Consider the following 27,455-nt stretch of genomic DNA (forward strand, 5'->3'; position numbering starts at 1 on the left):
GTTCCGCGCAAATTTATTTTGCGTGGAGCTTCGGTTTCTTTTTCAGGTTTAATGTGCAATCCAACGTTTTGTTGGATTGCTGCTCATGCGGAGTTCCGCGCAAATTTATTTTGCGTGGAGCTTCGGTTTCTTTTTCAGGTTTAATTTATGTGAATATATTTATGTAAGTATTTAATTTTAAAATAATTATTAAATTTTTTCAAATTTAAATTGGGTTAAAAAAATGAGGGAAGAAAAAGAGGGGATCTTTTGATCAAATTTTAAATTTTTTTTAAGAGAAAAATCTTTGTAGGTGGATTTCTTAGTTTTTCTGCAAAGAAACTCAAATTTAATTTTAGCGCCAAATGAAAAGTTCCATTTTTTATAAAAGAGAGCGTAATTGTTTTTGCTTTTTTTTAAGTTTTCTGTAAAATTAAATTTTGGCGCAAATTTAAAAAAGAAAAAGAGAGTGAAAGACTTAGTTTTTCTGCAAAGAATTAGAGATTTGAATTTGAAAGAGTAACTGAATTTGATTTTTTTGCTTTTTCTGCAAAGAGTTAAAGAGATTTCCAACCAGATTTCGCGCCAATTAGAAAAAATCTTTAGTCATTGAAAAGACTTCAAACCAATTGGAAGTTTAATAATTTGTCATCCAAAAGGTTTTTTTAAATAAAAGAAAATTATGGAGTGTGTTGTGCATAATTGTCCCGGTCGGAATTCTGGCCAAATAAGGCTATACGGAATTCCGACCGATTTTTTGGACAAATGGTGTTCCAATATTAAATTGAATGTGGATGCAGTAAACTGCTACTCGAAAGTGTGCAGTCGGCACTTCGATGAGCAGTGCTTCTTGGACAAGAAGCTGAAGAGGGGATCAATGCCGACCAAATTACTGGGTAAGTGTAATCATCATAACTTAAAAGTATATACAGCAGTAAGTTCGTCCGGGCCGAATCTTAAATACCCACCACCATGAATCAAACATACTAGTTTCCTTAGAAAATTTCATGGGGGTTTGGAGGCCTTACCAGCGTTGCAACAACGAATTTTTATTTTGGACCAAATTTTTCCAAAATTCGTACCAGTTTTCTAATATAAATTAATATTGTATTTACTGCACAAAAAATTTTCCAAAATTTCTATTGATAATTTTTTCAAATTTTTATACCCTGCGCCACACTGTGGAACAGGGTATTATAAGTTAGTGCATATGTTTGTAACACCCAGAAGGAAACGAGATAGACACATGGTGTCTTTGGAAATAATGCTCAGGGTGGGTCCCTGATTCGATATAACCATGTCCGTATGTCCGTCCGTCCGTCTGTCTGTGAACACATTTTTGTGATCAAAGTCTAGGTCGCAATTTAAGTCCAATCGCCTTCAAATTTGGCACATGTTCCTAATTTGGGTCAGAATAGAACCCTATTGATTTTGGAAGAAATCGGTTCAGATTTAGATATAGCTCCCATATATATCTTTCGCCCGATATGCACTAATATGGACCAAGCAGTCAGAGTTTTATACCGATTTGCTTGAAATTTTGTACAAACATAACAATTAGTCGTATAGTCAAGTGTCCAAAATTTGATTGAAATCGGTTCAGATTTAGATATAGCTCCCATATATATATCTTTCGCCCGATATGCATTTATATGGACCCAGAACCCAGAGTTTTATCCCGATTAGCTTGAAATTTTGCACTAGGAGTACAATTGGTAGTGTAGTCATGTGTGCCAAATTTGATTGAAATCGGTTCAGATTTAGATATAGCTCCCATATATATGTTTTTCTGATTTCGACAAAAATGATCAAAATACCAACATTCTTAGAATTAAATTCTGAGTCGATTTAGCGATGTCCGTCTGTCTGTCTGTTCATGTATTTTTGTGCGCAAAGTACAGGTCGCAGTTTAAATCCGATCGTCCTCAAATTTGGCATAGGGTCGTTTTTTAGGACAAAGACAATCGCTATTGATTTTGGAAAAAATCGGTTCAGATTTAGATATAGCTGCCATATATATTTATCCCCGATCTGGTCATAATTGGCGTATTTATCAACTGATGTTCTTCAAATTCAGTACATCCGAATATTTTATGAGTCTCGAAAAACTTGCAAAATATCATCTAAATCGGTTCAGATTTAGATATAGCTCCCATATATATCTTTCGTCCGATTTAGACTCATATGACCACAGAGGCCAAATGTTACTACCGATTTTCGTGAAATTTTGCATAAGGAGTAGAATTGACATTCTACCAATGCTTGGTAAATTTGATTGAAATCGGTTCAGATTTTGATATAGCTCCCATATATATCTTTCGTCCGATTTGCACTTATATGGCCTCAAAAGCCAGAGTTTTGCCGTGATTTAGTTCAGATTTTGCACAAGGAGTACGTTTAATAGTATCGATAAGTGTACCAAATTTGGTTTTATTTACTACACAAAAAATTTTCCAAAATTTCTATTGATATTTTTTTCAAAATTTTATTTCTATAGAAAATGTTGTCAAAATTTTATTATTTGTTTGGTCTACGTTTTATTTCTACAGAAAATTTTTTCAAAATTTTGTCTCTATAGAAAATTTAGCAAAATTTTCTTTCTATAGACAAGTTTTTCAAAATTTTATTACTATTGATATTTGTTATAGAAAATTTGATCAACATTTTATTTATATAGAAAAATTTGTCAAAAATTTATTTATGTAGAAAATTTTGTCAAAAATTTATTTCTATAGAAAATTTAGTCAAAATTTTGCTTCTATAGAAAATTTTGCAAAATTTTATTTACTACACAAAAAATTTTTTAAAATTTTCAAAATTTTGCTTCTATTGATAATTTTTTAAAATTTTTTTCTATAGAAAATTGTGCGAAGATTTTCTTACTATAGATTTTTTTATAGAAAATTTTAAAATGTAGTCTAAATTGTCTTTCTGTAGAAAATTTTGCAAAATTGTATTTACTACACAAAATATTTTCCAAACTTTCTATTGATATTTTTTTCAAAATTTAATTCTATAGAAAATTTTGTCAAAATTTTATTACTATATTTTTTTTATAGAAAATTTGGTAAAATTTTTATTCATATAGTAAATTTTGTCAAACATTTATTTATATAGAGAATTTAGTCCAAATTTTGTTTCTATAGAAAATTTTGCAAACTTTTATTTTTCTAAAAAATATTCAAAATAATATTACAATATAATATGAAAATATAAACCTAAATTAACGTTATTATACATACTATTATTTTACAAAAAAAATCATGTACATTTGATGAAAACCGAATTTTCTTATCTATTTTGAGCTGGTGATTTCGAAAATAAATTAAAAAAAACAAAATTAAATTAAAAAATGATTTTGAGATATCCCGTTTTTTTTAATTTTCACTAAACACAATATATCTCGAGTTAGAAATGTCCGATTATTGATACTTAAATGAAAGGTTATAAGATAACAAATAAACGTGTCCAATTGGATTTGTGATAAGTTAAGTGGTTCAAAAAATACAAATTCGAAAAATGACAAAGTTATAAGCAGAGTACATTTTGAGTGTTAACTAGTGTTATTATATGTTCACATGTTTGAAATTTGATAATATTGGATCCCATTGAAATTATTTTATTATTATTCGGGCAAGTTTTAATATATACAAGAGACTACTCTTTTGGCTAATCATTAATTAATGTTAAACAATAAATAAAGACTCAAAGCTAGCTAACTAACTTTTAAACTGCACTCTGGACACATCTGTCGTCATCTAATTGAAACATTACCATAGGTAGGGTGGCACACAAGATCTTCAGCTAATGTAAAGCTGAAACCAGAGTTAGTTATTTTTTGATTGCGTAGTTTAGCCAGGTGTACATGTTAACCGAAGTGATGCCTGTAAAAATAAAAACCAAAAATATAAATAAAAACATAGTGATAATAATTTTTTATGATATATGATAGTTTATGATATGTTATTATGATTTTTTACATATGAATTTTATTTATTATTCATACTTATATATTTTTATTATTCATATATTTTTCCTACGGCAGGGCATAACGACGTCATTTTTCCATCTGAGTTTATTGTCGATGGACCTCGAGTTAGGAAATGTTCTTTGAAGGGTTGCACAGGAGCATACCCTTCATCGATCATTTATTCATTTCCTACCGACATACAAGAACGGGAGAAATGGATGCAAGCTGTAATCGTCGGTGAGACTTCAACAGATTTGAAGCAGCTTTATATCTGCGGAAAACATTTTTCCGCCGATATGAAGTACGCTAAAAAGCTGAAGAAGGGGGCATTGCCAATCTTTTTCACGGGCCGTGAAAAAGAAAAGGAGGACTACGATGGTTCGGGGTTAGGAATTAGTTATGTAGGTGGGAAAAGTGTTATAGGTCGGTACGAGGAATTGCCGCGTTTAAACATGAAGCGATATCGTGAAGAGGATTTAGATTTAAGACCATCAACGTCAAAAGGAATTCGACACGACGATGATGACAATTTGGATTATAGACCCTCAACATCCAAAGCAGTCCGACGAGAAGATGATGGAGCAAAAAAGGAATGGAAGCAGTTGCAAACAGGGGAAATGGAACATCAAGAGGACAACGATATTATGATCGGTTTTTGGAACGATCATAATTATGCCAATATGTCAAAGATAAATGAAGATCCAAAGGCTGAAAAAGAAGAGTTTGGTTGCTATAACGAAGACGTTATGATGGAGGAAATAGAGCGTCTCAAACAAGAAAACCAGCAACAAAAGGAAGAAATCGAAAATATTTATAAAAATGTTATCGATGCACGACATGCGAGTGAGAGTGCAAAAATATTTAGCAAAGTTATTTGTAGCACCAACCGCAAAATGTTCTCCAAGGAGGAGAAGGAAGTAATACAAAATTTGTATTATGTCTCCCCGAGAGCTTTGGCATACATGAGGGATACTGAACATTTTCATCTTCCAAGCAAAAGTACCCTCCAACGTTGGAAACCTGTAAAAGGATTAAAAGCTGGTCTTAACCCTATCGTTATAAATGGATTGAAGCAGATGGTAGATGGAATGGCAGCTAGGGACAAAAACATCATGTTGCTGTTTGACGAAATGTCAATAAGGACATCATGCGAATACAACACTCAGCATGATCTTTTCGATGGGTTGGAGGACGATGGCAGAGGTATGCGGACAAAACACTTTGCTTCAAAGGTGATAGTATTTATGATTAAAGGATGCTTCCGGTCATGGAAGTTTGTATTATGCTACTCCTTTGTCCATAGTACTTTACATGGAGAAAAATTTCGTGACATGGTTGTGGATATCATTAAAACTTTGGAGAGGAAATGCGGACTTACGGTGAGATGCCTCATAAGTGACCAAGCTCCGACAAATGTGAGCCTTTATAATTTATTAGGATATTTTGATAATCAATATTTTATCTTCAATGGCCATAAAATTTATTTGCTATTCGACGTTCCCCACATGTTTAAAGGTGTACGCAACGGATTCCTGGCACATGATATTGAAACCCCAAATGGAATAGCAAAATGGGACGTGATAAGAGAGTTTTATGAAGTAGACAGTTCTTCAAACTCTGTGCGATTGGCACCGAAACTCACGAAAGACCATATAAGTCCATGTCATTATGCTAAAATGCGTGTGTACCTCATGGCGCAAACGTTTAGCTGGACAACAGCTAATGGCATAGAATTTGTCCATGTTGCAGAAGGCCTAAAAAGGAATGAAGGTTATGTTGAGGCAACTATAGATTTCCTCAAAAAACTCAATAATGGGTTCGATTACCTTAACGGTACATCATTTGGGCATAAGAATCCTAATAAACGTCCAATAACGCGAACAAATAAAATGATGGAAAATATTTTGGAATTTGGAAACTATATTGGAAATATAAAAGTTAGCAAAAGCAAAAGTTTCCACAATTTGGCAAGATTCGCTGAGGCATTCGTACAGATGGCTGGCGAAATGTTCTCCGAAGACGAAGATCTTGTATTTATTTCTCAAGGAAGATTTAATCAAGATGCCTTGGAGAACCATTTTGGCATGCTAAGATCTCGCGGTGGCAATAATAACAATCCCTCAGCAAGAGAAGTATCAATAATGGAGTCAAACATTTTATCCATGTCATTCGTGAAACAGCATTGCACCCCTTTTACCAACTGCAAGGACGATGGGGATGAATATTTGACATGCGAATGGTCCCAAATTGTTGAGAACCAAAAAGTTGCCGGTAATGCGAAAACATGCGCAACATACGACTCTGATGATGATTATGAAACATCAATCACTGAGGGTGCCGCACAGAGATACTTTGGAGGGTATGGCATCAGACGCCTCAAGAACAAAATAAAATGCACGAATTGCGAAAAGTACCTCTCAAAAATTGGCGATATTTCTGATTTGTCCGAAATATTTATTTCGCTCAAAAATTACACGGAAGAATTGCGGCTGGCAAATCCCACAGATGAGTTTTACCAAGTTCTCCAGAGCCACTTTAATATTTTTAACGAAATATTTCTTCAGCATTTCCACGAAGCGGGGATTAGAAGGAGAATAATGGAGGAATCAATAAAAGTAAACGCAGAACGTTTCCCAAATTTTTTCCAGGGTGATTGTTCTACACACAGGATGGACATTTTAGAACATCTAACTATTGTTCTCTTGCGGAGGAAAGGGAAATGGATGGTCGAAACGGAGATGACGAGAAAATCGAAAATAAAAATGGAGCAAAAATTTAAAAAAAAACACGTAAAAAATTAATGTTATGACATTTGTGCGGACCCAGTGTTATATCACCTCTAGCTTATTTCGCGTTAACATAACATAGAATAGGTTTATAACGAAAGACGTCTGTGCGGACCCAGAATCTTTTTTATAGTAGATATTGCGTGTCAAATATTTTGGGGGCGATGGTAAGAATAGTATCAACAGGGCTTTGGCATATGTGCGGACCCAATGCCAAAAGGACATGGAACCAACTGTGCGCACCCAGTATCATCAACAGGACTTTGGCGTATGTGCGGACCCAATGCCAAATATTTAACAAAACTTTGGCATATGTGCGGTCCCAATGCCAAAGACTTCGGAAAATCTGTGCGCACCCAGAAGGGGATTCAAGGGGAAGTGATGCGAATGCAACTTGCACATATAGCCTCTCCTTCTCAAGTCAACCTCACCCTCCGTCACTATGGCCTGGCGGTCCCCGTTTCCACAGACGAGGCTCTGGCGAATATGTTAATTTATAACCACATACACCCAGAAAAAATTGACCCCTTTTTTTAAGTTAAAATGAACTCATTGTGAAGAAAGTTGAACTTCGTATAGCGCCAAAGACATTTTTATTTTGTTTGAACGATGAGATTTTCGTAGAAATTGGGTAGAATGCTTTCCATATATTAGTAAACATTTTCCTACATTTATGTACCACTATACTACAAAATGAAAAAATTTGACTGACTTCAATTCATATTTGGAATTATTTTACTGCATTTTTTCCATGCATTTGTACAAATCTTACAAATTCGTGGTAAACCTTTTACTTCAAAATTGAAACTGCCTTCCTTCGTTTCTAAATACAATTATATTTATTTTTATAAGCAAATTTTCTTCAATATTAATATATTAAATATATTTATTAAGTATATTAAATATATTTATATTAAATATATTTATTAAAAATAAACTGGAAATTTCTTTTCGCATTTCTTTCTACTTCTTGTACCTTTTACTTTTAATACGATTGATCCTCCTTTTAAACAAAAGGTTAGCATCATTGAATGTTACCTGATAATTGAAGATTCCAAAATGAAGACGAATGAAGGGGTTGTTATTCTGCTGGTGTTGTCTTTCTTTATACACCCACATGAACATTGATAGACTAATTGTTTGTTATTTGTGTTTAATCATTTTCAGAAAACGAAAATTGTTCTCACTAATTTAAAATAACAAATATTTTATTTGTTATTTTGTTTTGAAAGGATGAACTAAATAAAGGAAGTCAGAATTATCATTTTATAAGAAACTAGCGTAACCCGGCCCGCTTTGCTGCGCCTTCCGAAGCAGGAACAAATTCGAAAAAAATTGAATTCTTTCAAAGAAATCGGACTATCAAGCAAACCGGAGAAGGTTAAATTTTGCTCTATTGTTTAAAAGGGACGTCACTTTTCCCGATGTAATATCGACATACAACGAAGTGAATAGCACACTTAACCTTCCCTGAAATTTCCAAGAAAATCTGGAAACTTTCCTTCAATGGTGGAGCAAGGAGGTTGCCTCCCCGTTCAAATACCGAAATAATTTCATAACTTTAAAAATTTCAAAAAAACTTGAGAATTTTTTTTTTAGTTTTCAAGGAGGTTCTGCCCCGACCAAATATGGAACAATGATGTTGCGTATCTTGTGTAAACGTCCCAGAAAATATCAAACAAATTATAAGCCCAAAAAACAGATAAAATATCACAAATTGAGGCATCCAATATTAATATCGTAACCTCTCCCCACGTCTTCTGTAAATTTCAAGTAGCTTGAAAAAGTTTATTTGTTTCTCTGTATGTACTTAGGAGATGCTGATGTCTCTCTATGTCCTTTTATTTTTCTCCGACCAAATATTTAAAACCCTGAAGGAACCTGATATAAATTTCATAACCTCACCCATTTTTCCCCTAAAATTTCAGTCGGAGGAACTTAGTTTCACTGTTTTCACTGTACTTTTAAAAAGTCGAACAAAGGGGAGGTCCACTTTCGCGACCAAATATCGAAAAATAAAGTAGTGGATATTTGTCTAGATGCCAACTCCAACCTTCAATGAAAATTTCAAGCAAATTGGTCAACTTTGGTCCAATTTTCAAAAAGTCGGACAAAGGGGAGGTTCCTCTCCGCGACCATATGTCAAAAAATGAGGTACCCTATTTTCAGCACATTAGTGCCCCCCACGATCTCTGAAAGTTTCAAGTAAATCGGTTCAGCCGTTTCCGCGCCAACCCGGAACATACAAATAAACAAACAAAAAAACAAACATAATTAGAATTTTATATATATATATATAGATTTTACTCAATTTGAGGAAACTAGGTTTTCGTTCGGATTTTGTTTATTTTTAGGAATGCTTTGTTATCCGTGAATAAAATTGCATAAAATTTCTTTTTTATACCCAGCGATGAAAACAGTATAAGTAAGATCCCATGCCTTATTCTAGTTAATGAACTATTCCTAATTGCTTTCAATTTAGGATGTTTTTACTGAAACAAGTAAACTTTATTATTTCACACAAAAATTTAACTCAGTGGAAATAAAATGACTAAACTAAATTGATGAACATTTTTTCCTTTAAGGTGGGTATTAAGTTCGAGTTTAGCCGCTAAAAACGTCATTTTGTTCACGATTACTTTTCTTTAATAATCCATTTTAAGGAATACAAACTTTGTGAAAATTTGCTTTGGGCTTTCCTCATCAAGTTATAATAAAATTTGCAATAAATATGTATAATTTCATACATTTTCTTACTGATTTAGTTTTCACTTTAGCGATTTTAGCGGCTAAACTCGAACTTAATACTCACCTTTAGTTTCGAAGGCACTTTTTTCTGGGTGTAGAAAAGTTTTAAAACACTCGCAGAAGTCACCTTTCGTCCGGTTGAAAATGGGATTTAACCCGTGGCCCTTTTTATGGGAGACATGCCCGTAATGTACCAATGTAAGCACATATTTCAATGTCAGTTCTTTTTCTCCACCAGACACATAAACTACAATAAATACAGGACCACACTCACCGGCTTACTGGGCATACACCAACATCTAGAATATATTGCAGCCACGTTCCACAACATCGAAGACTTGGCTTTGGTATTTTTGGTTGGACTTGATTATTGTAGTCGAGGCTGTTTCTGCTTCCAATTGCAAAACAATTGGAGCACACTCAAAACAAATTGAACTCTCTATTTCACTAAAGCCAATTTAACTTTATGTTTGTTCATGGAATTATTATGTTTGGAGAAAGTTTCCTTTAACTCTAATACTTTTTTGAGTACGATACGATAACAAAAAAACGGGAAAAAATTATATACAAATTAAGCATCAAGATTTAGTAAATTCGTATTTCTCACAACATAGTCCATTATTTCTTTAAATTTGTAAATTTTACTAGAAATGCGTTCATCATGAACTTCGTATGTCATGATTTCAATTTTGAACTCCAATTTTTTCCTTCAAACTACAAAATTTTCTTTAACATGTGAAAAAACTTAATTATTATAAATTTTCTTGAACTTGTCGAAAAATATTTACTTATTTTTGTGATATCGGCGTGATGCCAGCGTTTGCAATACTGTTTAGTTAACATTTACTAAAAATATTCAACATTTTCTAAAATTAACCACAAGTTTTCTTCCTGGTGGGTTCACTGTTTTTTCAATGCAAATTTTTTCTTCTTATTTTCTGTTTTTGTTATTATCACACTTCTAGTGCATTCAGAATAGTGATCCAGCGTTGTTTATAAAAGTGCTAAATCAAAATTAAGAGAAAAAAAAGTAGCGAATAGTCGTATTTTATACTCCCATTTTCACTACTTATTCCATTCGTTGCTACTGAACATTTGGGTTTGACACATTTCGTTCATCTATAGCAATATAGAGTCTATGATCTATAGCAATATAGAGTCTATGGGTATCAATAGGAACATAAATGCCGTAGTCACTATACTTGAGGTAAAACTGTCACGATTACTTTTATACTAGGTTGTTTTAAGCCAAGAAAACAACTTATGGCGTTTTCTTTTCTTGTGAAATATCCCAATAAACACAAGCATTTATATTCAATACGCTTTCAAACATTTTTCAAAGAATTAATTTTAATTAATTAATTTGGAAATATAAAATGATTATCAATCAATTCATTGGATCTTTTCCATCCATTATTTGATAAGACTTGATAAAAAATATAATATTCTTCATAAATATTTTTGTACTTTATGCGCTTTACAGACTATCAGTTATTCCGGACGACAGTGCTCGTCTCGAACATATCCCATACATTGTGCACAATATAAGTTAAGGGCACCTTATACGGCCGGATAAACCCTGCGACACAACACGTTGCGGCGACAAATCCGATTGTATAAGGTCGTGTTCGGCTGTCGCGGGGACGTGTTGGCATAAAATCAAAACAACTTTGATTTTTTCTGGTTGGGTGGTACAAATCATTGAGTGTAAGGGGATGTTCGACAAACATTATCAAAGACAAATTTATTTTTACATTAAAAACAGGCATTTATGCAATGAAATGAATGATGGGCCGCCAATTCTGGTTGAAAATTAAAGAAATATATAAATCTAAACCAGTCTTGTGGTAAAAACGTGGAAAAATTCCACTTCCAATCAATGGGAAACCAGGCGACAAGTATTTTGAAATTCAAGTAATTTGTAATATATTAAATGTGGATTACTTCAGGAATCATTGTTTTGACACATATACCAGTATTTTTTTTATTATCTTCTTCCAGTTTTTCAGTAAAAAATGGTTTCACCCATAAATCTTCGTACAACTTCATTGTTTGTTTATGCTTCCTCTTATTTTTTCATGTTGGCATCACATTTGTTCGTGCAGTGTAAGGGCAAAACTTGAACGAACACACAACAAATAGACGAACCTCTGTCGGAGTGTTTATCCGACCGTCTAAGGTCCGCTTTAAGTGTGCAGGCATAATCGATACTGCTGCATACTTATGGGATCGATAACACATTTGCCGATTATTTAGTCATCGCCGACAAGTCGTATCGATCCGACACACTGTAAGAATCTCTACAAACACCGACATTCCGTCCGGAATAACAGATAACCTGTACCCTGCCAGCATTTCAAAGTTCCATTTCAACCTCATCGTTACCACAGACTCGTAAATGTCACTTCAACCATCATGAAAAGGTACATCAAAAAGTACATGCAAGTAATTTGCCATCCCTACTGTTAAAAAAGCCATTTTTTTTTTTGTGAAACGCCAAGCGCAACCAGCTTGTTATATTTTAATTAAATAAAAACGAAAATAAAGTTCTGAAAACATAGATTATACGCTTAAAATTGTGAAAGGTATATTGGTGAACAATTTGGTGATTTTCCAAATGGAATAAAGTGATTGTTTTTCAGATATTTTACAGACACGCTGCCTCCATGGAATAAAAACACTGGTTGATAGACGCAGCAACATGTAACTCGCTACTTGTAACTCAATATCATCATTAATGCCAAAAATTATGTTAAATGTAATGTGATAGTGGTATAAATGTTATATTTTTAAGAATTTGTAAATGTTTAATCAAATTAATAAATATCTAAACAAACGTGGTTTACTCGACCACAATGATTCTTTTACAACTATCTTAAAATGCACTTTTTCTGATTGTTTGGAGGGTCCCTTATTGGCGTCGTTCTAAATTGATCTATAAAGGCACCTAATAATTGCACTCATGCGAAACATTTTGGTACAACTTCTCAATAGTGACGGCGCTTTTCCGACGAGTTTTTGATGTCGTATATGATTGTTTTCGACGTAGTGGGGATTCTCAAAAGAGTCCCCAAATTCAAAAAATGTTGGCAGGGGTAAAGCGCATTTTGGGCGTTTGAAATGTTTTCTCTTTATAAGCACTTCAAAACCAGTCGTTTTCCCCATAAGCCTAGTACTAAGATCACGTTTTCGCACAAAAATGTGTTATACTCCATATAAAAAAGATTAGCGCGGAATAAATGCAAAATTATTGTTTTGAGCATTTTCGAACTCATATTTATACAACCCTGGCGAAAAAATAGGCAGGTATATTATTTCGCATAAATAAGTTAACATCCCTGAGTTTGAGACCCTATTTACAGAGATAAGGCCGGTAATCTGTTCGGTTTTCGCGTTGAAACTCCATACAAAACCAAAAAATGCGAAAAATTTGCGAAATTTTTACCATTTGTGATACTTTGTTTTTTCGTGTTGAAAAACTGACGTTTATAGCACGGCGCCATTTGCAATGTGAATTAAGAAATAATTTATTTATTAAAAACTATTTGTGCGGGTTTATAAATCATACACGGACCATATTTTTGTTCCGAAACTATACAAAGGATCAAAGGAATAGCAGATCAATTGCCCAAGGAAAAATAAAATGTTATTTTGTAAAAACAAGCAACAACCACCAACTGAATCCAATATCGCTCCCTGTCAAATAGCGCTCCAAGCTACCTAAAAAACGCCGTTTTCTATGTGCGAAATAATGGTTTCCATAAAAATGTTTCGCAAGAATGAACATAGTACCGGCCTTAAGTAAACACCGCTTTCTATAGGCGAAATAATGATTTCTATAACATTTTTTTTCGCAAGAATGAATATGCTCTGATTCGTCTTACAGATTATTTTTTTCCCTTAAGGCCGGTATGCACCTCTAGCGAAATTTTCGGTAGCAAACATTTATTTAAGTCTACAACAAAAAAACAGGGCTGTGTACACAAATTTTAAACCAGCTATTCGCTTTTAAAAATTGTTAATGTATGTTCCAAATATTCCTCAAATAAATTGTTTATTATTTACAGACCTTTTAAAACTTTTACCCTGCCAACATTTTTTGAATTTGGGGGCGCTTCTGAGAATCCCCAGTACGTTGAAAACAATCATATACGATATCAAAAACTCGTCGGAAAAGCGCCGTCACTATTGAGAAGTTGTACCACGCCAAGTTACTACAAAAAGGTTTCGCATGAGTGCAATTATTAGGTGCCTTTATAGATCAATTTAGAACGACGCCAATAAGAGACCCTCCAAACAATCAGAAAAAGCACATTTTAAGATAGTGGTAAAAGAATCATTGTGGTCGAGTAAAACACGTTTGTTTAGATATTTAATAATTTGATTAATTATTTACAAATTCTTAAAAATATTACATTTATACCACTATCACATCACATTTAACATAATTTTTTGCATTAATGATGAGGTAGAGTTACAAGTAGCGAGTTACATGTTGCAGCGTCTATCAGCCAGTGTTTTTATTCGATGGAGGCAGCGTGTCTGTAAAATATTTGAAAAACAATCACTTTATTCCATTTGGAAAATCAAAAATTGTTCACTAATATACCTTTCACAATTTTAAGCGTAAAATCTATGTTTTCAGAACTTTATTTTCGTTTTTATTTAAATAAAATATAACAAGCTGGTTGCGCTTGGCGTTTCACAAAAAATAAAATGGCTTTTGTAAAAGTAGTGATGGCAAAATACATGTATGAAGTACATTTTGTACTTTATGATATGCTGCCCCCATCACAGTAGGATGGTTGTAGTGACATTTACGAGTCTGTGGTAGCGATGAAGATGAAATGGAACTTTGAAATGCTGGCAGGGTACGCACACAATGATTGTAATAAATTAAATGTTTGCTGCCAAAATGTGCTTTTGACAACCCTGTTATTTTCATTAGAGGTGCGTACCAGCTTACGAAATTGAACGCTACCGAAAATTTCGTTAGCATAAATAGCAATGCATTTCTTATGGGAATGAAATTTTTCGCTAGAGGTGCATACCGGCCTTTATAAATTCAGCTGTTTTGGGCATTCTAGTCGAACGAAAGCATTCGTTTCGAATATGAGAAATTGGCTGTTAAAGTGGAGACAATATTTGGGATATGTGCGACATGACGGCGAATTACATATTCTTTCATCTACACTACCCATAAGATTATTCTTAAGCGTCAACAATAGTCAGGGAGTAATCGGTATTCATGAATCAACACATGAGGGGCCAACAATGCTGCCCCCTCTTTAAAAATGCCTGCCTCTAGCATTTCAAACAAAAACAAACCAACATTGGGGAACTGGGAAACCACTAAGATGTCCTCAAAAATACAAATCAATAAACGCGTAAAAGGCTTGCCGAGGGAAGAATTGGAAAAGTTATCAAAATCCGATTTAATTGATAAAATCATTCAGCTTGAGGCTTACAATTTCCAACTCAAAAATATTTTAAACAAAAAATTAAGCGACGATGATACCAAAAATTATGACTTGGTGGATGAATTGAATACTCTAAATGAATGTACGTTAAAGGCGCAAAATGATAATAATGATGGCAGCAATAACAAAGAAGAAACACCCCGTGTTGCAAGTAAAAAAGATAAAAAGCGGCAGTTTGATTTTAGCAAGTATGACCACATATGTAGCTCCAAATCACCGATATCCATATAATGTATATTTCTTGCAGATGTTTTCGACGGCATGTTTTAATGAAATTTCTTTATTTTGGCTGGGATTATCAAGGATTTGCTTGTCAGGAAGATTCAAATGCTACAATAGGTAACAAAAATTTCGGGAAAATTAATGGTATGTCAATAATAATCTTTTTCGCCTTCAGAATACCATTTATTTAGGGCTCTGACACGTGCCTGCCTAATCGAATCCCGTAATTCTTCCAATTATCATCGTTGTGGACGCACTGATAAAGAAGTTAGCGCATTCTGTCAAGTTATATCAATAGATATACGTAGCAAATTCCCCCCTTCACAACAATTCGATGAAGAAAGTCTTAAGAAAGAGATCGACTATTGTGGTCTCTTGAATCGTATTCTTCCCAAAAATATTCAATGCATAGCATGGATGCCTTTACATAGTCCAGTCTATAGCGCACGATTTGATTGTATAGGAAGAACATACCGCTATTATTTTCCCAAAGGAGATTTAAATATAGAGGTAAATAACATATTGGTAATCCATAAAAAATATCAACCGCTTTATTCACATTTCAGGCAATGCAACAAGCATGTAAACTTCTTCAGACCCATGGAGATTTTCGTAATTTTTGTAAAATGGATGTCCACAATGGTGTTGTTAATTATATGCGAAATCTTCAATCGGCCAATGTATATCCTTGCCCAAATGGTCAAGATGAAAATCGGAGAGGCTATTCAATGTATTATTTGGAAATTAAAGCAAATGCCTTCCTTTGGCATCAAATACGCTGTATTATGGCAATATTATTGCTAATAGGCCAAGAAAAGGAGGAACCAGAAGTGATAGCGGAACTTCTAGATGTCGAGAAAAATCCATGGCAAGTAATTCTAAGTAAAAAATAAACTGGACTTTTGTGGAGCTTTTCATTATTTTTCTCTATAGTAAACCCCAATATACACCTGCTATTGGCTTACCTTTGAACCTTTTCCAATGTGATTTTCGTGCCAAAACCTGTCGTCTGGACGATGATATGGCCATGGACACTGAAGACACTTTAGTAGAACAAAGAGATTCATTGGAGGAGGGTAACGAGCCAACGGATATCGGAAAGTGGATTTATAATGAGGAAAATTTGCATAAGCTTATTGAGAATGTGCAAAGCGAATGGACACAGTTTAGTATAAAGTAAGTTAATGAAAAACTACAATGCATGGTATAGCCACTCGAAAGACCTTGAAGATAAATCTGCCAACATGATGGATGCAATATATGGTAACGGAATCAAAAAGACAATGTTGCTATGAAAGACCATATCCATGTTTTAAAGGCAATCGGTTAAAATTTTTCTATTCAAAAGTTTCATACTACAATGAGACGATTGTTTTTTATGGACCTTATATCCTATCGTAGCCTTACCAATTTTATGCGGATCGAATGGAAAATGGAGGCAAGGCACCGGTGAATCATTATTTTATATGGGGTTCAATTGAATTATCGACTCGTAAGGATCAGATAGGATTAAAATCCGCCCAGGACGCTAAGATGGTGATATCTGTTTATTGAGTTATATTAATGCTGCATTTAATTAAGGGCAATTATTGATAAATTGGGTGTGTGTGGTTACTAGAGATCGATACTAGCGGATCAGATAAATAAGAGGAATCCAAGACCACCAAGAATCAAATCTGAAGATCAGTGTTTATGGGGACATTATTTATGAGAACCAATTTAGGTGTGGTTTTCTTGGATATAAAGAAAAAGTAAATATGGAGATCGCTTCATTCTACATATTATCCAATATAAAAAGAAATTCGGGCGATGTTCACTTTTTCTTCGTTTGGAAGTTAGTCATACATTGCTAGGTTAAATGAAAATTTCACGACGACTAAAAATATATAAAAAATAGCAGCTTTCCTATAAACACTGTAGGAGAATTTCGATGTTAGCGTGGTCCCCTCTTGTGGAGGATGGAAGAAATAGAAATAGAAGACAAAGTTTTGTATTAAAAAAACTGTGACTGTTTCCCTTTTTTCGGAAGACATTTAGATAAATTCTCCAAAATTATTTTGACTTAAAATGGATTTTGATTTGAAAAAGTTAATGCACTGTAGCGATATCGCAACTATGCCTACGTGAAAATAAATTATAGAAGCCTAGTTTTCTTAAGCTTGGTCTAAGTAGAATCTCTAAAATACAATGAAGCCATTTTTTGGGGTTTATGATATTTATTGTTATCATCTAAGTCAACTATTTAAAAAATTAAGTAGCTTTCGAGACATATATGGTCTAACGACCCGACTCTTTATATAATAAATATGAACAATTTCGGGAATAGTTTCTAAAATGGACTGTATGTTTATTATTGATAACTTCTAGAATTGTTTATACAGAAGCCAAGACCAGTGACCAAAAAATAAAGAAACAAAAAACCAAGTTTCAAGATTCAGTATATGACAGATTTATTGCTATTGCTCTTAATGATGCTCCTTACCGTCTTCGATGAAGATGTACAAGTGGGTTCACTGATCTTGGCTTCTGTATAAACAATTCTGGAAGTTATCAATAATAAACATACAGTCCATTTTAGAAACTATTCCCGAAATTGTTCATATTTAAAATAAATTAAATCAAAATTGGAATAGTTCTTCTAACCTTTTCTAATCTTCTTACAGATCAACAATGATTCGTAATGTTCTGTATAATTTGGAAAATCTTTTGGAAAATGAATTCAAAACGAAAACACAGCAATCGCAAGTTCTACTACTTCAGGATTGTGTTAAACCTCGCCAATATCAAAAACTCTTAACCCGTAAAAGATGTGGTAGGTATTGCTTAGAAAATTAAAATCTGGAAACTAAATCGTTGTTTTCCCCCTTTTATTCATTGCAGAGAGTTTGGAAAATCGTATTGAACATTTTGTGAAAAAACAACGTTTAGTAGTAACCCAAGAAGCAAAAGATACAGAGGATTCGTTGAAGTAAGTTTTGAACAAAAAAAAAACAATATTAAAGTAGTTTGTTTAAACATTCAACATTGTTATTTGCATTTTATTAATTTACAATTCAAATAGATTTGATGTCTCTTAATATATAGAACATACATACATTAATAAATTGTTAAGATGTAGTGTATCTGTGCAACAGAATTCTAAAAATTGATTTTTTTTAATTTCCATTAAAGTAGTTTTGTACATTTTTGTTTTGTTATCCGTTAAAGTTTTCGTGCTATCTACTTAGAAACTAAATTAAAACAATTAGTATAAATAAATGTATAGTAAATTCATATTACTATAGATTATACTTAGAATAGAACTTAACTAATTTGCAATATTTAACAATATTTAAATTTAACAAGAACAAGTTAAGAAGAAAAAAAATGGTTATGTTAATACAATATTCTCTATTCAGTTTCAAGCTCCCATAGATTTGGCCTTTTGTAGTCTGTAATAGGAAAATCATTAGCAAATCGTGTTTGACAATATTAATTTAAATTTTGTTTCTAATGCTTACTTTCTTCTCAAAACTTTTAAAACGATTGGTCCTTCGCGTACATTTTTAAATAATGCTATGGTTTCAGCATGACTCATTCCCTGTACTGAGTTACCATTAATTTCTGTGATTTCATCACCTGAAAAAAAATATATATAGGAATTTTTAATTTATTTATAGCCAAGTATAAAATATAAATATATTTAAAATAATAATTCAACTGCTAGCTGCCTAAAAAATACAGTGATTTATAGTATTTTGACCAATACTCTGTCCGATCTTCACATTTCGAATCAGGGCTAGGATAAATATAGAAAATGATATAATTGTGAAAAAAAGAAATCTTATGACGAACGACACTTTTTCATTGTGCCGCAAAAAGTATCATTGCAATTTTTATCAGTTTTTCTTAATTGAACTTGACACTTCAGGAGAGTAGCATGATTTAAATACTATAGACAACTATCGTTGCATAGTTTTAGGTGCTAAATGTGTCACAATGATATCATTATAATATGCAAAGGGACAAGACGTTACAAATATAGCATTGTGGCGTAAACATGATTACTGGTTAAGATACCAATCACTTCCATAATCTTAACAGAATTTAGAACAAAAATGTACAAAAAAAATCATTACGAAAAGAATTTTTTTAAAAGTAGCCAAACTTAACAAATATGTAAAGTATGTCATTTAGTAGCACAATAAAAACTGGAACAAGATTATAAACGCTTGAAATGGCAACTGAAGCGGAGTCATATGCACGGTTGCCACAGTTGGTAGAATTCTACCAAAAATGCTAAATTTTTTACTGTTTGGTAGAATGGTAGAATTTTCGATGTTTTGGTAGATTTTGCAAAATATTTCAAACTAAGAGGAAATTCATAAATAGATATTTTCTACAGGAATAAAATTTGAGAAAGTTTTCTATAGAAATGAAATTTTGAGAAAATTTTCTATAGAAATGAAATTTGAGATTTTTTTATAGAAATAAAATTTTGAAAAAACTCTATAGAACTAAAATTTTGACAAAATTATCTATAGAACTAAAATTGTGACAAAATTTTCTATAGAAATAAAATTTTGACACAATTTTCTATAGAAATAAAATTTTGACAAAATTTTCTATAGAAATACAATTTTGGCAAAATTTTCGATAGAAATAAAATTTTGACAAAATTTTCGATAGAAATAAAATTTTGACAAAATTTTCGATAGAAATAAAATTTTGACAAAATCTTCGTTAGAAATAAAATTTTGACAAAATTTTTCTACAGAATTAAAATTTTGAGAAATTTTATTTTTGACAAAATTTCCTATAGAATGAAATTTTGACAAAATTTTCTATAGAATGAAATTTTGACAAAATTTTCTATAGAAATAAAATTTTGACAAAAATTTCTATAGAAATAAAATTTTGACAAAAATTTCTATAGAAATAAAATTTTGACAAAATTTTCTATAGAAATAAAATTTTGACAAAATTTTTCTACAGAATTAAAATTTTGAGAAATTTTATTTTTGACAAAATTTCCTATAGAATGAAATTTTGACAAAATTTTCTATAGAATGAAATTTTGACAAAATTTTCTATAGAAATAAAATTTTGACAAAAATTTCTATAGAAATAAAATTTTGACAAAAATTTCTATAGAAATAAAATTTTGACAAAATTTTCTATAGAAATAAAATTTTGACAAAATTTTCTATAGAAATAAAATCTTGACAAAATTTTCTATAGAAATAAAATTTTGACAAAATTTTCTATAGAAATAAAATTTTGACAAAATTTTCTATAGAAATAAAATTTTGACAAAATTTTCTATAGAAATAAAATTTTGACAACATTTTCTGTAAAAAAACAATAATTTTATTTATAAAAAAACTACAATTTTGTTAAAAATATCTGGCGTTTTCTTTTCAGTGGCTCTATTGACCATGTTCCTTAATCTATATCTGTCCATAAAGCTCGAAAAATAATTGTATAATTAGATATAATGCATTTGGACGTCAATTGCCTGTTTCGGTATCAGGCTAACATGAAATATAATAAGCAACGATGAGCCCGTCGTAAAACTAGGAAAAAACACGACTAATGTGCGCGTTAGAATTGTTGTTGTATCCTGGAAACCAGTTTCTGTAAGTTGTCACATGTTGATGTAGTTGACTGTAGAAACAATAAGCATTGTTCGACTGTTCACCACTTAGGTGAATTCTACCAAATTAGCTTTCTAAAAATAAATTTCGTGTTGTTGCATTACTATGTAACAAAACGAAATAAAAATTAGATTAAGGGGCTTGTAAAGTTATATGAAAAGATGATGTACAGTGGGAGAAAAGATGATTCAATTTGTAAGAGGAAATTTCCCAAATGTTTTCTCCATAAGGAGTTAGCATAAAGGGCCCAAAATTGAGTCATCTCTCCCAGCCAGATCTATACTAAAGACTGTGGAAAGGTTCATTCGCCCGAACCGAAACATGTACAGTCCAGTCGTGTATAGATTTGTATCTGGCGTTTTCTTTTCAATGGCTCTATTGACCATGTTCCTAATCTATATCTGTCCATAAAGCTCGAAAAATAATTGTATAATTAGATATAATGCATTTGGACGTCAATTGCCTGTTTCGGTATCAGACTAACATGAAATATAAAAAACTATTTCTTTTTACAGAATTAAAATTTTGAGAAATTTTATTTTTGAGAACATTTTCTAAAGAAATAAAATTTTGACAAACTTTTCTATAGAAATAAATTTTTGACAACATTTTCTGTAGAAAAAAAAAAAACAATAATTTTATTTATAAAAAAACTAAAATTTTGTTAAAAATAAAAAACTAATTTTTTTTACAGAATTAAAATTTTGAGAAAATTTTATTTTTGACAAAATTTTCTATAGAATAAAATTTTGACAAAATTTTCTATAGAAATAAAATTTTGACAAAAATTTCTTTAGAAATAAAATTTTGACAAAATTTTCTATAGAGATAAAATTTTGACAAAAATTTTCTATAGAAATAAAATTTTGACAAAATTTTCTATAGAAATAAAATTTTGACAAATTTTATTTTTGACAAAATGTTCTATAGAATAAAATTTTGACAAAATTTTCTATAGAAATAAAATTTTGCCAAAAATTTCTATAGAAATAAAATTTTGACAAAATTTTTTATAGAAATAAAATTTTGAAAAAATTTTCGTTAGAAATACAATTTTGACAAAATTTTCAATAGAAATAAAATTTTGACGAAATTTTCGATAGAAATAAAATTTTGACAAAATTTTTCTACAGAATTACAATTTTGAGAAAATTTTCTATAGAAATAAAATTTTGACAAAATTTTCTATAGCAAAAAAAAAAAAACAATACCCAGCAAAAACTCTCATTACCCGGTAATCTTGTAGGTAAGCCTATTTAAAAATTAATAACCACTTATTAATTGGCATCGCTTCGGATTACATTTACATACGCATGTCCTAGGAGGAAAGTACTTCTCCCCAGGCATACTTTCGGCCATAAAATAAGTAGTGCATTTAAAGCATATAATCACCTAATATGTAATGACATTCGTAGATACACCAAAGCTTGCAAAATAGCCACTTATTGTCTCAGGCAACCAAATCTCGAAAATATTGATTTCTATCGCCGATTACAATGGATCAAAATATGGCGAGTGGTGCTGTAATAGGAGAACTACTTGAATAGAAATAGAATATTGTATAAATAAACAAAAAATCTAATAAATAATCTAAATAAGATTACACTCAAATTAATTTCACACTTAAAATAGAAATAAATGTAGGTTGTTTAAGGGAGTTGGATTCGTGAATTACGTTATAATATATCCAATAACCAATTCACATAAGGTTCGAAATCTACTAAAAGTGGATTTTAAGTCTCTTTTTTATAAGGCAAATGGCATTTGAAATTTAGTTTAAGCGCATTTTGGAAGTGTAATGTCAATGAGGTATAAGAAAGCATTTATTTAAAACATAATGTGATAATGCCATTAAACACAATTATTATGAAATATTTGTGATAAAAAATTCTTAACGGAAAATTTTTCAGAATTGCCTTTACATTACATATTCTTTTTTATTTTTTATGTAAGTGCTCGATTATGTTAATAATTATATTAACTACAACTGCCTAAAAATTTGAGAATAACAATTCGAAAATTACCGAGAAGTATTTATTTTTGTCATTACAAGTTAGTCATTATAACTCGCCGCAATGTAATGCAACGTGTAATGACAGCTTTACTCCTGGTAATGTCAATTGTAATGAGATGTGGTTACCTAGTTTTTGCTGGGTAATTTTATTTATAAAAAAAACTACAATTTTGTTAAAAATAACTGAAAATGAATGCTAAACGCAATTGCAGTTTTCTTTATGAAGAAGTTTGCCATTTTTTCTTAAATTAGTGTGTCAGCTTTTGTGGTGTATGCCACTTGTTAGAATATCTCAACAGTAACGTTTTTCTCAGATCAAGAACACAATGCGAAGAATTCCGTGGTTTGGGACATTAAAATCGAATTTTAGCTCTCGTTTTAGTATTAAAATTATTTGAAAAAATCTCTTTTTTAACTTACCAGCTTGTAAAGATCCATCATCAGCAGCTTGACCACTGGGAAATACTGTTTTGACAAAGATACCCATATTGCCTTTTGGTGAATCTCGGCCTCCCACAATGCTAAAACCCAACGATTTAAGGCCAGGACCTTTGTAAAAAGTTACAATTTTTGGAGTACCACGACGATTGCCTGCAAAAAACCAACAACACGAATTTAGAAAGGTCCATAACTCCATACTCAAAGTCAAAATAAATCTACAATGATCGACTACTTTACCCTCACTCATAGAAGCTCTGATAACTTCGGCCATTTCCTCATCCTTTATGGTTAGTTTCACTACGGGCAATGATGGCCTATGATGTTGTAACATGGCGGCTGATGGTGTTGCCATGGCCGGGGTTAAATATGATCTATTTCCGACTAAAGAGGATACATTTACATGATGATGATTTGGATTTTGTTGTTGGAGACTATGATGATGTTTAGTTAAATGATTTAAGGTTAGAGAAGCGGAAGCAGTGCAGGAAGATTGATCTTGTTTTAGGGAATTTGTTGTTGTATTATTGAGATCATTATGCAAATCTGTTCGAACAGATTGATCCAAATTACCATCGATTTCTTGGTTATTTAATGTAATAGTTGTATTATTTGGGATAGTGTTGTTGGTTAATGTGAATTGTTGTTGTTGTTGTTTTAATGCATTGGTATTGTTAGTGTTTGTATGAAGATTATTTGCTAGTTGTGTTGTTGTACTTGATCCCTTTGTTGTTGATGCTGTAGTGTTTTGATTATTGGCATTTGTTTGTGCCGATGATGTTGGTGGTGGTGATGTTGCCATTGTGGTTGTGCTGGAGTTATTTGGTTGTAAAAATAGACTTAAACGCGATGAACTCAAACGAGAGTGTGCAAAACGCAAGGAACGATAATGCGAATTTGAGAGATTTATTGAATTGCGGGTATAGTGTGAACGTGGTGGAAACCCACTTGCTGGCGCCGTGTTCGTGGCTTGAGGAGCCCCCTCTAGACTATTTTGACTTACAAGACTAGCTTTGCGTGTTTCTATGCTAAGGGATGAACTACGATTACCTGCTGCATGACCACCTTTGGCCGCAGCGAGGGGGGTCAACAAAGCCGCTCCCTCGGAGCAACGCTTACGATTCAGCAGTTGCCATTTCTCATCATCGCTTATCGTATGCGTGGCTAATGACACACTCGCCGAGCGGTTGTTATAGACGGGAGTATATTCCGGGTTTTGGTTATAAAGCATTGGGGTTAGTTCCAAATTTCGCTGACCTGAAGACGACCGTGCTCGTCGTCTCATATGTTCCATGGCAGCGGCATCCATGGAATGGCGAGGAGTTGAGCAACGACGATGTTGCATTATAGGCATGGAAGGTGGCATACTAGCCACACCCGATGTGCCATCTATTCGGGAATTTATGGTCGAGGTCGAGGCCACTGATTCGGTGTCCTCATCTTTATCATTTTCCAAAGCCAGCTGGAGACTATGCAGATCATAGCTATTGATACTATCCGTGCTCTGTGTTCTCTGGGTATAGCTGAGACGTTTCCTGGCCCTTGCTAAATAATCATTTCGAGTAGGGTGTGGTTGTGGTGGTGCATCTGCTGCCAGAGATTGCAGGGAACTATACATGTCATTTGATTGCTGCTGTTCTTGACCCCCAACAACACCCTTATTATCCTCCGTGCTCTGTTGATATGGACTTGTGGATCCGTCTATTTTGATTTTTGTATAGAAATCGGTAATTGTTGTCACTTCATCATGTGCTATGACCAAATCAATACAGTTATCTACGAATGAACTAAGCAATCGTTGAACTTCTTGGAAGGATTGTATACCACGGAGATGATTGCCATTTACATTGACAATTTCATCACCAAGACGTAGACGGCCATCTCTGAAAGAAAGATATTGACAGGGATTACATTTGGGATCATGGAATCTTAGTTTTCTTATTTGAGAAAGGATAAGAAACAAAGAGCAAGACAGAGATAGAGAGAAAGTAACAGGGCAAATTAGGAAAAAATACAGAGAATTATTCACTTACTTTTGAGCCATTCCATACGGATCAATTTCCACAATCAGATAACGATATTGCTGTTCATTATTCGAAGTCTGCACAGTTTTCGGCGACAGCACCAGACCAATATAATCCTCCTGACATTTACGCTCCAATTTAACTTGTCTAAATCGGCGACGTATTGTCTCCGTTTCATAATCATAATTATAGCCACCTAATGAGACAGGTCCACTAATGGTACTGCAAATACTACTGGACCGCAATGGATTACCGCCACCCAAACCTTCCGAAGAGGCCAGAGATATCAGTGAATTTCGCTTAAGCGTACCCGAAGCAATAGATTCTGTATCTCCACCAGAGATGCCAAGGCTATTGCTCAGGCGTGTGGTATTATTACCACCATCACTGTCATAGCCCGATTCATTTGAACTTAGACAACTACTTAATCTTTGGTAAAGTGGTTCCCAGTCCTTGGAAGTAATGCTATTGTTGCGTGAAACATCACCGCTTCCGCCACTGCCAGTAGAAGGCTGAGAACTGCCGCCACCGCCGCCGCCGCCACCATGTAACAAAGGTGAACAGTTGCTGATAGCACTATCATCCGAGGAATAACGTTTACTCAGTGAATCATTCCTATAAATCATCTTGGGACAATGATTTGGTGTAGAGCTAGCTACTGATATTGTATCAACCATGTGGGTGAAGTCACTTTCTGTGGCGGGCAATATTGTGGAATTACGGTGTTTAGTCAAGGGCGAATTGTGGACTTGTAGAAATTGTGAATGATGCTGTTGATTTGGCATGGTGAGTTCTCCCAGAGTGTGAAGACTTGAGAGAGAGGGTTGCTTCAGCACCGATCCATTGTTTTCCTCAGGCAAAACAGAAAGACGTGACCGCAGGAAGGCATAAGGAAAAGCACCACGCCTTTGGTTGGCATCGCTGGAATTCTGTGGCGATGTTGCTGAACTCGATTCCACCGAACCCTGAGGTGAAACGTTAGTTTGCCCCACTTTAGCAATATCATCACAACTGCTTGACTTAATACTAGAACCTGCTATACTGCCACTGCTGGAGTGATGATTGGATCCGCTAATGGATATACCACTAATCGATTGCCTTTTCTGGCTATTGGCCAAGTTCAAGCCATCACTGGGATCATCACACTTGACATATGAACATGAATTCAATTGACTTGTAGAACTACTGCGATACAGCGAAGTCGTGGAACTATGATGATTCGGTTCAGCTGCCTTCACCAGATTATGCGATTTATGATTTAACATACCAGTCGAACCGATACGATGGAAGAAATTCTTCAAAGCCTTCTGGGGTCGTCCCGCTTGAGATGATGTGTGTGTCGGTGTATTTGAGGCCGATTGCGAGGTTTCATTTTCATTCGATTTACCTTGCTGTTGTTTAGTACTTTGGTTTTTTTGCTGTTCACCACGTTGTTTCATGGTTTCTATGGGTCCAGATTTACATTTTTTCAAAGTATTTGATTGACCATTGTCTTTAGCCGTTGCCGCCAATGTATTGTTGCTGTTAGCACTCGAATTAGAATTATTTGTATGCGTGGGCGAGTGAAAGAGGCTGCGTAGATCTGTGTGAGATTTATGTGTGGAGTTATCACCACGTTTGAGTATGTCCAATTTTCGACTCATACGCTTGCCCCAAGTGAAAACTGAAAAAGTGAGAGCAAAAACAAAAGAAATTTGTTAAATATTAAAATAAATTATTTTTGTAAAAATATATTCGATTCCTTAGCCATCTTATGAACGAAGAAGTCGCTTTTCCCATCTCCTAAGCCTTTCCTTCTGGCTGGAAGAAATTCAGACTATATGGGAAGATATAAGAGATTAGAGGTCGAATTACTTAGGTTTTAATCAGTAATCTGACCCCCGGAGTGAGACCATCCCTAATATGGAATAGTCGAGGATATACAAAGCATTCTTTGTCTTCGACAACAAAAATATTCGTTCGATGGGATCTGTAGTTCGCATATGTTCCACATTAAGAATGTAAATTCCCAAGTGTATCATTGTATCCAAAAATTTGCACTAATAAAATCCGAATATTCGTTTGATGGGATCTGAAGTTCGGATATTTTCCACATGAAGAACAATTCTTCCAAGTAGAAGTTCAAGTTTCGGGCTAACTGCCCATTAAATTTGTATTC

General features: G+C 33.2%; 2 protein-coding genes and 2 long non-coding RNA genes across 15 annotated transcripts in view; 2 read left to right on the forward strand and 2 right to left on the reverse strand.

Moving 5' to 3' along the window:
• Window positions 1-3,577: 3,577 nt before the first annotated feature.
• Window positions 3,578-10,478, reverse strand: LOC142238493 (uncharacterized). Of its 2 annotated transcripts, none has more exons than XR_012722738.1 (3): window positions 10,272-10,478; window positions 9,758-10,209; window positions 3,578-3,863 (listed from the first exon to the last, which is right to left on the reverse strand). It is a non-coding gene; the product is annotated as an uncharacterized LOC142238493 (long non-coding RNA). The 2 variants fall into 2 exon arrangements; XR_012722739.1 differs by having other exon boundaries at window positions 9,758-10,002; window positions 10,272-10,469.
• A 1,360-nt stretch (window positions 10,479-11,838) lies between these two features.
• On the forward strand, window positions 11,839-12,323 carry LOC142241625 (uncharacterized). The gene is made up of 2 exons (XR_012723733.1): window positions 11,839-12,068; window positions 12,126-12,323. It is a non-coding gene; the product is annotated as an uncharacterized LOC142241625 (long non-coding RNA).
• Window positions 12,324-14,751: 2,428 nt separating this feature from the next.
• Window positions 14,752-27,455, forward strand: part of LOC142238056 (tRNA pseudouridine(38/39) synthase) — a 107,088-nt gene continuing 94,384 nt past the window's right edge. The window contains exons 1-7 of one of the 3 annotated variants that reach the window (XM_075309577.1): window positions 14,752-15,151; window positions 15,211-15,302; window positions 15,361-15,695; window positions 15,752-16,053; window positions 16,119-16,361; window positions 17,849-17,997; window positions 18,066-18,153. In XM_075309577.1, coding sequence (XP_075165692.1) covers window positions 14,778-15,151; window positions 15,211-15,302; window positions 15,361-15,695; window positions 15,752-16,053; window positions 16,119-16,361; window positions 17,849-17,997; window positions 18,066-18,153 — 1,583 coding nt within the window. In that variant the 5' untranslated portion in view covers window positions 14,752-14,777. The remainder of the gene's footprint in view (window positions 15,152-15,210; window positions 15,303-15,360; window positions 15,696-15,751; window positions 16,054-16,118; window positions 16,362-17,848; window positions 17,998-18,065; window positions 18,154-27,455) is intronic. The other 2 variants (XM_075309578.1, XM_075309579.1) reach the window with 2 other exon arrangements.
• Window positions 18,188-27,455, reverse strand: part of a (arc) — a 320,776-nt gene continuing 311,508 nt past the window's right edge. For 5 of the 9 annotated variants that reach the window (XM_075309568.1, XM_075309571.1, XM_075309567.1 and 2 more), the window contains 5 exons: window positions 25,307-26,960; window positions 23,514-25,156; window positions 23,256-23,426; window positions 18,686-18,803; window positions 18,188-18,616 (listed from right to left, as the gene is read on the reverse strand). In XM_075309568.1, coding sequence (XP_075165683.1) covers window positions 18,586-18,616; window positions 18,686-18,803; window positions 23,256-23,426; window positions 23,514-25,156; window positions 25,307-26,960 — 3,617 coding nt within the window. In that variant the 3' untranslated portion in view covers window positions 18,188-18,585. The remainder of the gene's footprint in view (window positions 18,617-18,685; window positions 18,804-23,255; window positions 23,427-23,513; window positions 25,157-25,306; window positions 26,961-27,455) is intronic. The other 4 variants (XM_075309574.1, XM_075309572.1, XM_075309575.1 and 1 more) reach the window with 4 other exon arrangements.

The sequence above is a fragment of the Haematobia irritans genome, chromosome 5 (assembly GCF_050003625.1).
Source record: "Haematobia irritans isolate KBUSLIRL chromosome 5, ASM5000362v1, whole genome shotgun sequence".
Lineage (NCBI taxonomy): Eukaryota > Metazoa > Arthropoda > Insecta > Diptera > Muscidae > Haematobia > Haematobia irritans.